This window comes from Microtus ochrogaster, linkage group LG8 (genome assembly GCF_000317375.1).
Source record: "Microtus ochrogaster isolate Prairie Vole_2 linkage group LG8, MicOch1.0, whole genome shotgun sequence".
NCBI classification, from domain to species: Eukaryota; Metazoa; Chordata; class Mammalia; order Rodentia; family Cricetidae; genus Microtus; species Microtus ochrogaster.
Window position 1 is genome coordinate 11,345,188 of NC_022033.1, and position 11,141 is coordinate 11,356,328.

At 54.2% G+C, this 11,141-nt stretch overlaps 1 protein-coding gene across 1 annotated transcript in view; it reads left to right on the forward strand.

The window, feature by feature from the left end:
* The first annotated feature begins 948 nt into the window (after window positions 1–948).
* The window catches only part of Kcnb1 (potassium voltage-gated channel subfamily B member 1), an 88,906-nt gene continuing 78,713 nt past the window's right edge, over window positions 949–11,141 (forward strand). Inside the window, exon 1 of the mRNA XM_005362863.3 lies at window positions 949–1,683. Coding sequence (XP_005362920.1) covers window positions 1,117–1,683 — 567 coding nt within the window. The 5' untranslated portion in view covers window positions 949–1,116. The remainder of the gene's footprint in view (window positions 1,684–11,141) is intronic.

The window sequence follows — 11,141 nt, forward strand, 5'->3', positions numbered from 1 at the left end:
GTGGGCCCCGGGAACCCCCCGAAATCACCGGTGCGTGGCGGGAGGAGGGCACGCTCCGAAAGGCCAGAAGATTCCGCTGGTTTCCCCGCCTCCCACCTCCCCCACCCCTTCCCTCCCGAGCCCGGGCAAAGGCGCAGAACCCGGAGTTATAAAAAGCCATAGCCGGGAGAAGCGAGGAGGAGGAGGAACGGGAGGAGGGGGAGGAGGAGAAAGAAGGGGGAGGGGGGCGGGAGGGGAGCATCGAGCAGGCGGATCCGGAGGACTCCGCACCCTCCTGCGCTAAGGTGGGGGGCACACAGGGAGGTGCAGACCCCGCTGGCTTGGTTCCTTTGACCCTCACCTAGTCTCGGGAGCGACCTCAGGTCCTGATGTTGTGAGGAGTGGGGTCGCCCCAGGTCAGGGTTACCTGGTGACCTCCGACAGGTGGGCATCTGTTTAGACTCCACAATCCCCACTCGACCCAAAATCTTTTAAGATTTAGAAAAAGCAAGTCCAATGCCATCGTTATGCTCCCACCCCAAATCCTGACTATCTTGGGTGGGAGGAGATGAGAACTCACTAAAAAGAGAAAGAAAGTTCTCTCTGCCTCTTCCTGCCTCCCATTGCGGGGCCAGGTTGGGCATTACATCCCAAGACCCGCAGAGCAGGGAGTTTCAGCACTCGACGGGGCGGACAGCGCCCCGGGCGGCCGGATTGCGCCAGGGCGGGGGTGGGGCTTCCTGGGCGCCTCCTGGGGGCCTCTCCCACCGGGAGAGCCACCCCTCCTTCCGTCCAGGGGTGGGGCTGACTTCAGCACCGGCGGGAGGGACAGCGGCCATCAGTCCCCCCCCCACCCCCCACCCCCCTCTGAGCCGCTTAAGCCTCCGGGAAGGTCAAGGCCGGTGGGGACCCTGGGGGAGGATCCTCGCAGGGTGTTCGCTGACCTGCGTTCGCTTTCGCTTTCCGCCTCGCAGCCGTCGGGATGGAGGTGAGACGGCAGCCGTGAAGCCCGCCCTCGTACCCCTGCACCGCAGCGGCCCGCAGCTCTCCCCGCCCCCCGCCCCCGCGGCAGCGGGCCTTGCCGTCGAGTGACTGCGGCCTGGGGGGGCAGGGGGGGCGGGGACGGCCGGACCAGCGATGCCGGCGGGCATGACGAAGCATGGCTCGCGCTCCACCAGCTCGCTGCCGCCCGAGCCCATGGAGATCGTACGCAGCAAGGCGTGCTCACGCCGGGTGCGCCTCAACGTCGGGGGACTGGCGCACGAGGTGCTGTGGCGCACTCTGGACCGCCTGCCCCGCACGCGGCTGGGCAAGCTCCGGGACTGCAACACGCACGACTCTCTGCTCCAGGTGTGCGACGACTACAGCCTTGAGGACAATGAGTACTTCTTCGACCGCCACCCGGGCGCCTTTACCTCCATTCTCAATTTCTACCGCACGGGCCGCCTACACATGATGGAGGAGATGTGCGCGCTGAGCTTCAGCCAGGAGCTGGACTACTGGGGCATCGATGAAATCTACCTGGAGTCCTGCTGTCAGGCCCGCTACCACCAGAAGAAGGAGCAGATGAACGAGGAGCTGAAGCGCGAGGCCGAGACTCTGCGGGAGCGGGAGGGCGAGGAGTTCGACAACACGTGCTGCGCCGAGAAGAGGAAGAAACTGTGGGACCTGCTGGAGAAGCCCAATTCATCGGTGGCCGCCAAGGTGAGTCTGGGATCTGCTTCCCTCCTGGAGGCCTATGCTGCGGCTCCTGGCTCCTCACGATGAGAACTAGTAAAAAGCAGGGACTCCAAGCAAGTTCTCCAAGGGCCACCACTCTTGTACCCTTCCCATGTGTCATAAGACACCCCCCCCTTGGATGATTCAGTGCTGTGTACCCCCACTTTGTTGGATGGAGATGAGTTTGTAAGACTCTAAAATGCTACAACTGCAGTGAGAACAGGCTGGCTTTGCTGAGTACAGTCTGGTGTCCTGCCCTCTAGGCCCTAAATCCAGGCCAGAGCAGCCAGCCCTGCCGCTGTGGTGTTCAGCCGTACTATAACCCCACTCCGCCACCAAGGAAGGGTATAAATGCAGCCCACAGGCATGCTTGGTGGAGGCTGAGGCACCCGTGGGTATTTTAAGAGATTACAGAAGACAGGAAGGCTAGTGGCAAGGATAGGCCTGCCCAAAGGCTCAGACTGTGTGTGAGCGGCCCTTCCTGGTTCCTTGTTTATGGACTTGCAGTGTGGTGCAGTTTCGGTGGCTGTTGGAGGAGGATGTGGATTTCCGAATCAAAGCAGAGTAGAAGCCTAGAGAATGAGGCAGGAGTGAATGAGATCAGTCAGGGTGGGCTGTGGGGCAAAGTGGAAGCCTTGGGGGGCCAGGAGGGGCTTGGGGTGAGGAGCGGGGCAGGTGCGATTCCTCTGAGTCAGGGAGTGTCTGGAGGGTGAGGGCTGCTTCACGTGGCCTGCGTGTTGGGTGCCAGGAGTAAATGACAGCGCAGTGTGTTCAGGGCTGCAAGGGAGGTTGGGAAAGGGGCCCAGAAAAAGCGGTGTGTGAGAATCCAGAGAGATCAAGTTCGGAAAGAGACTAGAATGTCTCTGAGAGCAGAGCCCAGGAAAGATGACCAGAGGCAAGCGACTGAGATTGTCTGTTCGGCCGGCCATAGTTTAGTAGCAAGGCCTGGCTCTTGGCCAGCCTGGCCTCTCAGCGTGGAGTCTTGGTGGCCCAGCTGGCCGGCCCCTCACTGATCCCTTCTCTGAGGGAACTCTGGGGTTATTTGCAGAGAACTGACTTGCTCAAGAAGGCTGCAGTAGACATAGGAAGGGCTGTCTGCTGGGATGAGAGGAAGCGCCCACAGTCATTTTCTCTCCCCACTGGGCTCTGAGGAGGCTCCTGGGCCTGGTCCGCCTCCTGGAAGATTCTGACCATAATCCTTCCCCAGTTTCCGTGTCCAGAAAGCCTCCCTCTAAGATGGGAGCCTTAGCCGGCTTAGGATCAACAGACTTATTTTGCTATTTCTAGGCCTGACACAGGTTCCCCCACTGCTCAGCCCATTGAGGCCCCGGGCAGGCCCCTCCTTCCTCACCTACTCCGTCCTTAAGACCCTAGATCCAGGGACAGGAAGTGGGGATTTGCGCTCCCCAAGAAGAAACAGGCAAAGGGCCGTGTTTGAACTGGCTTATGGCTGCAGGGCACAGGCGGAAGTCTCGCAAGAGGCTATGTGTGAGAATGAGCGGTCTCTCCTCTTTCTCCACTTGGTCGGCTTACCCGGACAGCATCACGACCTCACTGTGATCCCAGGCTCGGCTGTCAGCTCACACTCTGGCAGTTTCTGCAGCCAGAGCTGAAACGAGAAGGTTCACTGGCTGTCAGTATGGAAACTCTGATAGCCACGGATCTAATACCCAACAAATACAAGGCTCAGAGAGGGGAAGTAATTTGCCTAAGGTCACAGAGTAGCCTAGAAGGTCTAGAAGTAGCCAGAAACATACCCCCTAGTGACATTTGGAACACTCTGTTCTTTCTGTGGTGACTGGGGGCCACAAATGCCTCCCTGGAGCCTTCTCTCACTTTGCTTCCCACAATCCTTTCCCCAGCAGCCCAAGGTGCAAGTCAGATTGCATTATTCATCTCTTGTAACCCACGGAGGTTTCTGTCACATTCAGCATGAAATCCCTGTGCCGCCATGCGCCTGAGGTCTAGATTTTGGCCCTTTGAGCTCTTTGGGCTCACCTCCCTGTTCTCTTCTGGTTCGTGTGGTCCCAGTCCTGCTGACTTCCTTATGGTCTGTTCTGCCCCAGGACCTTTTGCACTTACTTTTCTGGCTGCTGACATTGCCCAGATCGTTCCATGGGCCCCTTCTCTCCATGTCCGCCTTTGCTATGGTCCCTACCCCACTGTTTTCCCCAGGAGACCTCCCTGACTCCTGTCGCCTCCCCGGACTCATGCAGTATCTTTCCTGCATGAGCTTTAAATACTATTTGAAATGGTATTTGGTCCACATGTTTCTGTTTTACACCCATAAGGATGTATCATACACACTGCTGCGTTCCCAGCATGCATCACGGTGCCTGGTTTAGAGAGCTTCAGGGTATGTGTGGATGGATGGATGGATGGATGGATGGATGGATGGATGGATGGATGGATGGATTGATGGATTGATGGGTGTATGGATGGGTATATGGGTTGGTAGATGGATGGGTCAGTGAATGAGTGGCTAGGTGGACGGATGGCTGGGTGGATGAGTGGATAATGGATGGATTGGTGGGTAGATAGGTAGATGGATGTGTGGACTGGTGGACAGGTGGATGGTGAGCAGATGGATGGGTATGTGAGTGGGTGGGTAGATGATAGATGGGTGGATGGATTTATAGATTAGTGGAGGGATAGATTGGTAAATGGAGAGGTGGATTGATGGCTGGGTGGATGGCTGGGTGGATATATCAAACAAGCAGTCAGGCACTGACTATCTCAGGGTCCTGGGTCCTGTCGGTCACTTCTTTCTCACAGCCTTCCTGTGGCTCCGTTTCCACCATCTCATCATCTGCACCTGGCCCGCTCCTTCTGACAAGCTCCAAAGCCAAGCCTGTCAGCACAACGAGGCTTGGGGGAGGGCAGGGCCCTCAGAAAACACACAGGCTGAGGGCCAAATGTGGGATCATTTCAAGGTGTCTGTGAGGTGCAGAAATGGACACCTCTCCCATAGTCCGGAGAAAGGACCGACCTGGGCTGTAGGACCAGCTGAGTCCTCACTGCTCTCTGGCCTGAAGCTGTTTGCACCCCCCACTTCCCTGCCTCCCATCACTGAGATGAAGATTGAAGGCCACTTTACAGTGAAGTTGTGTTTGTGACAACTTAGCTTAGTGCTTAGCACTAGTAGGAGGGCGCTGTTGTTATCTGTGCTGAGTTGCTGTGTCCTTTCTCTGGGCAGGGTGGGCAGCAATCACTTTCCTCCTGATAGAGTCCTGGGGAGACTGAGCCGATGTGGTGAATAATTAATGGGCTGCCAAGTAAGGGACCCGGATGATCCATCGGGGAATGAAGAGCAAACCCTTTAGGCTGTTTGGGAGGTAGGGTCAGCCCTGTCAGGGAGGCGGCACTGGCATGGCCTCCTCTGAGGCTCTGCTCTCCTGGAACAGTCTCAGGCTTCTCAGTGGGGTGTGAGGCGAGCTAATGTGTGAGGCCAGAGTCTCTGGATTAAAGCTCCAAGACAGCTTCCAAATTGCCAGAGTGTTTATTGCACTGGGCACAGATCAGTGGTCTCTCTAGCTGGTGTGATCCAGACATTGCTTCTGCAGCCTTCCTGGGCAGTGGGGTGCCCACTAGGGCTTCTCGGGGGTTGTAAGTGACAAAGCAGAAAACTCAAAGCAGCTTCAGTAAGAAGGAAGATGCATCACAGCACATTGTCTCTTGTCATTCTGGGACAGTAGAGGTTTGGGTTGAGTTGATGGTTTGGTAATCCTGCCAGGATTCTAGATTGTGTGTGGGCATGTGCATGTATGTGTGTGTGTGTGTGTGTGTGTGTGTTTAATTACATTTATTTGCTGCTTTGTATGTGTGTGAGAGCATGTATGGAGGCCAGTTGCTGGTGGGGGGCGGGGGGTGTCAGTTCTCTTCTTCCACCATATGACTCAGGCTTGGTGCAAAGGGTCCTTACCTGCTGAGCCATCTTGCTGGCTCTAAATGTTGTTGTTTTGAACTATGTGTACTTAGTTACATTTATTTGCTTTTTATTTATTTTGTGTGTGCCTGTGTAGTATTGTTGTGGAGGGAACCACTGTGAGCGGTGAGCGTTGGTTCTCTCCTACTACCTTGTGGGTCCTGGGATTTGAACTCTGGTCATAGGGCCTGGTGGCAAGTGAGCTCCTCCACTGCACCAGGATTCAAGATTTTGTCCATCTCTCTGCTTCTCTAGACCCTGAAAAGGACTTGGAACTTAGGCTTGATGCCTCATGTCAAAGGTGACCATCAGGTCGCAGCCCTCAAATGTAGGCATGGTGGTGTCTACCCTGCAAAGAGGAGGATTTCCTCCTGTGCTCCACAATCTGCTCAATTGTATTTTCCTTTGAGGACAGCCTCTCCCAGGAGTCCCCTAGCAGATGGTTTTGACGGTGTTAGCCATTGGTCGTATACTTATATTTTAGGGTAAGGGAATCTGGGAAAGCAAGTGGTTGGGGTTTTCAGATGGTTCATGGCATGTGTTTGACAAGTGAAAACAAGATTTTCCCAGTAGAAGAAACAGACTCCCTGGAGTGACTTGCTTCACCTAAGCCTAGGCTAAAAGGATTGGTAACCATGTGTTAAAGGAGTGGAAATGGTAGAATTGTGTCTTAATTGCTGTAGCTAATTTTAAAAGAAAGCATTTAATTTGGGGTTTGTTTACAGCTTCAGAAGGTTAGGCCGTGACCATTGTAGCAGGGAGCATGACAGCAGACAGGCATAGCTGAGATCTGCGGGCAGACTAGGCTTGGCCTGAGCTTTGGAAACCTCCAGTCCCTCCCCCAGTGACACACCTCCTCCAAGAAGGCCACGCCTCCTAATCCTTCCCAAATACTTCCTCCAACCAGGGACCAAGCATTTGAATGTTTGAGCCAATGGGGTGGGAGGAGGGCACTCATTCAAAGGACATCAAGTTCTAGAGCTAGATTCGTCTCAAGCTTGGATGGACCAGTTACACCATCTGAGTGGGTTTGTCTACCCAATGGGGACAGTGGCCACACTCACCCTCGGGGATATTCTAATGAGTCAAGGGATTTCAGATGTGAGTGTAGTTTGAAAATAGAAATTATAAGGGTAAAGCCGGGAGTGATGGGTGGCACAAGTCTTTAATCCCAGCACTCGGGAGGCAGAGACAGGCGGTTATCTGAGTTCAAGGCTAGTCTGGTCGACAGAGTTCCAGGACAGCCAGGACTGTTACACAGAGAAACCTTGTGATGAAAAAAAAAAAAAAAAAAAAAAGAGAAAAAAGTAATTATAAGGGTAAAATCCGGAGGCCAGAAGATGGGTTAGTTGGTGAGGTGCTTGCCTTGCCAGTGTGAGGATATGAGTTCAATCCCCCAGCACCCGTCTAAAGAAGTCAGGCACAGTGGTACATGGTTATAATTTCCACAGTACCCAGGAAGTGGAGACAGGAGGATCCCTCCTAACTGGCCAGCCACAGGTCCTAGTGAGTGACTGAGGAATGGCTCGTCTGTCTTCTGTCCTCCTCACGCACCCCTCATTCACCTACACATATACACACACACATAACATAAGAAAGATAAATGTTATTATATTATATCGAAGAGGGGAGTGGCCTTTAGCTGGGGACAGGCTAGAATTTTGCCCCCGCTGACTGGGTGCAGTGCCTGTGGGTTTCTTTTTCATCATGTCTGAGGACTAATCTGTGGTGAACCCCTTTGCTCCAGGGAGTCCTGTGTAGGAAATGGGAATTAGGAGGAGGTTGCCATGCAGGCCCAGGATGGGATCTGTCCTGGTATGAGGCAGCACTTGGCGAATGGCCACACCAGTTACTGGTAGTCCCCCAGAGTCCCCCTTCCTAGCTACATGCCCTGTTGTGGTGCTGGGGGTAGCTCGATGAGGTTACAGCTCCCCACGTGAGCTGGAGGGATTTGTGGGAGGAGCCCAGGGCCCTGTGCTCTGTGCTGCCCAGCTGAGCCAGGTGGCATGCCGGAGGCCTGTTTGACTTACAGGGATCGCCTGCCCCGAGACCCAGAATCCCAGCTGGAGGTTCTGTTCTAGAACTGGGTGTGGGTCCTGCCTTCTCCTGGCTGTGGACTCTGGACCATTCCTGGCATTGCTTCCCACTGTGTAAATGAGAGGGCTATAAACCCGCCCCTTGGGACCATGGGAGGGTGAAATATGATCATACATGAACAGCACTGATGTCGCGCTTGACGAATCCAGGCTCCTCACTGGGGAAAGGGGAACCCAGGGGCTGGAATGCCCCTTTAGCTAACCTAGTCACACCAAGATCGGGGCCATTCCCAGGTCTTTGCTGCCTCACCTGTGATCCAGGATCTCTGGTCCTCACCCCAGAGGAGGGGTGACAGGACTGGGAATTGGAAGAAGGGCCCTTAGGAAGTCAGAGTGCTGGCCGAGGGAGTGTGGGAGTAGGGGAAAACACTCATGCTTAGGTACTTACTCCAAGCCTAGCTCCGTGACACTCCCCTCCCCCCATACTCAGTAGCCCTGTGGCCTAGACAGAAACCTCTTTGTGGAGTTGGGCTGCCTGGCTCCTCACCCTCTTAACTGTGTGTCTCATGGTTCCTTCAGGTGACAGCCATGTGAGATCCACAGCATAATTGCCCCCAGAAGTCAATGTTCACCTACGTAAAGGGCCCCCGGGGCCTGGAGGGTTTAAGGTCTTACTGTAAGATGAATAAACTCCTTTCAAAACATAATTCTCAGTGAATGCCACACGCTTGCTGCAAGTCTCCAAACGTTTTTCTCTGGCCACTGGCCTGGGAAAGTCAGGGACACAGCTCCCCAGCAACAGCTACCCTCAACCACTGACTGTTGGAAGGGCAGAACGATGGCGGTTGCAGCTGCCTTGCTCCAGGCTGGTTCTCAGCTCCTCTTCAGGGTGGAACCAAGGCCCTGAGTCCCGGGGGTGTTTGCTTGCTCGCCATTTTTCGGGGGGAGGTCACCTTCCACTTCGCACCACGTGTGCCTAAGATTCAATTCGGGAAGAAATCACCAAAGCTTGGTCACTGGGAATCTCACTTGGGATGTCCTGGGTTGTGCTGTGGGTTAGATGGGCATCTCACAAAAGACCCCCCTCGCCAAAGTGGTCTCGGCAGCACGATCCCAGGCTGGCTGCACACGCTCAGTTTTGCCTTCATGTCTTGGGTTAAAATAGGAATAGCAGCAGCAGTGGTGGCCGTCCCTGTTGGCGCTGACCCAGGGCAAAGGCTGGGGAAGAGGTCTCAGTGGGTGAGGTGCGAGTGTAAAGACCCACGTACAAATCATTAGAACCTACATAAAGCCGGGCCCAGACCACACAACTGTACCCCACTGCTTCAAAGGCAAGATGGGATGGGGGCGCAGGAAAATTACCAGAAGCTGGTGGGCAGCCAGCCTGGCATGCATAGTGGCAAATAACAAAGAGATCTGATGTCAGGCAAGGTGGAACGGCACCCGAGGTCACCCTCTGACCTCCACACACACCGCAGCACACACGTACCCCCACACAAACACACACCAAGGGGGCTCCAACAGCCCCATTGATCTGTTCTTCTCTTACAGCTGTGGAAACTGAGGTCCAGAGAGGTGGAGTAGCTGGCCCAGAGCCGCCCAGCAAATAGGAAGCTTAGACAGAGCCCACCCAGGACACTCTGACTGCTGAGTCTGTCTTTGCAGTGGGAACGACCTTCAGTAGGACTGAACAGTCTCAGGGATGCCCCCCCCCCAACCAAGTCACTTTTCTTACTGGAAGTGCTCGGAGCGAAGAAATGTGTCCAACATCTTCTGCCCCACTAGGGAGTGGTCCTGGCTCTGTCCCCGAAGGGCATCCTGGTAGACCACTTGGTCCCAGAAATACAAGAATGGCATTAACTGTTATCTATAAGACAATCTGCACAGAGGAGTTCCTCTCCTCTCCCAAGGTGGGCGGTCTTGCTTTGGCTGTCTCTGGTAGACTTAGGTGTGACGAGGTAGGACTTGTAATAAATAGGAAGGCCACTCCAGTTTCAAGTTGGGGAAAGGGCAGGAGCCAGAATCCACAGATGAATGTCCGAGATGCCAGTTCTCATGTGTTTCTGTTAGTGACATAAATGTTGTCATGTGAGCATCTCCTCCAGGCTGGGGTGTGTCCTGGATTCAGTCCCACCCTCTGGACTTCCAGGTTGTGGGTGCCCTAGAAGCTCCTCGCCTTGCTGGGATTGGAAAATGATGGGAACCTGGGGTCATCAAAGCTCTGGTGACCAGGACCCATGATGGGAATATGCCCCAGGTGATTTTTAAAATTTGTAAAATCCACATAATGGAAGGTTTTCCACCTTCACCGTTTTCTTGGTGCACTCCAGTTGCCATGCAGCCAGCCTCAGAAATGTCTGTTACCAAAACTGAGCCACTGCTCCATTCAGACAGCTCCCACCCCCACCCCTGGTAACACGCTTGGACTTCTTGTCTCTGAATTTGATTCTTACAGGAAGCTATACACAGGAATCATACATCGCTTGTCCTTGGTGCCTGACTTCTTTTGTGTAGCATAATGTCCTCGGGGTTTATCTGCACGTAGACTGTCACAGTTTCATTCCTTTTAAGACTGAACACTGTTCCTTCGTGTGGACAGCCTACATTCTGTTTCTAGCTCCCTCTGTTGATGGACACTTTGGTGCCCTCACCCTTTGGCCGCTGGGAATGAGGGTACAAAGCTGTGAATCTGACTTTCAGTTCTTTCCAGTCTGTACCCAGAAGAGGATCCATTATTGCCCTGCCCCCAAGTGTGTGTGTGCACAGACATACTTGTGTGTGTGAGTTTGGGTGTGACAGCACACGTGGTGGTCCTCCTAGTCTCTGGATCAAGCTAGCCAGCCTGTGAGCTTTGGGAGTCTCCCTGCTTCCCAGTCACTGGGATCATGGATGCACCCTGATGCCTGGCTTTCACGTGGGTGCTAGCCATTGCTTGTGTGGTTTTCCTCATGGCGCCATCTCCCTAGCTTCATGGTGAAGTTTTTAAGAAGCTGTTTCTGTGCCAGCTCTATCATTCATTCTCCATCCCACCAACAAAGCGAAAGGATGCTAACTTCATCTTCATGGCACCCGTGCCAGCTTCCCACTTTTGTGTTTCTTTTGGAGACAGGATCTCTCTGTGTACCCTGGCTGTCCTGGAACTGGAACTCACTCTTAGACCAGGCTGGTCTCAGACTCGGAGATCTGACTGCCTCTGCCTCCCGAGTGCTGAAATCACAAATGTATGCCACCAGGACTATCCCACTTTAAAAAAAACAAAAAGTTTCAAGCTAGATATTCTCCTGCCTCAGCCTCCCCAGCACTGGGATTCCAGGTGTGCACCCCCGGACCATCTGTGCACTGGCTTTTTACTTGTGTACAGTAGCCATCCAGATGAGCCTACCTCTGCCTGGGGCTTTGCACCTCCCTAACACTGGGGAGGCGGAGTCTCTCACACTTGGACCTCTGCTCAGGTGAAATTATCCTATTCTCCAACCTCCAGC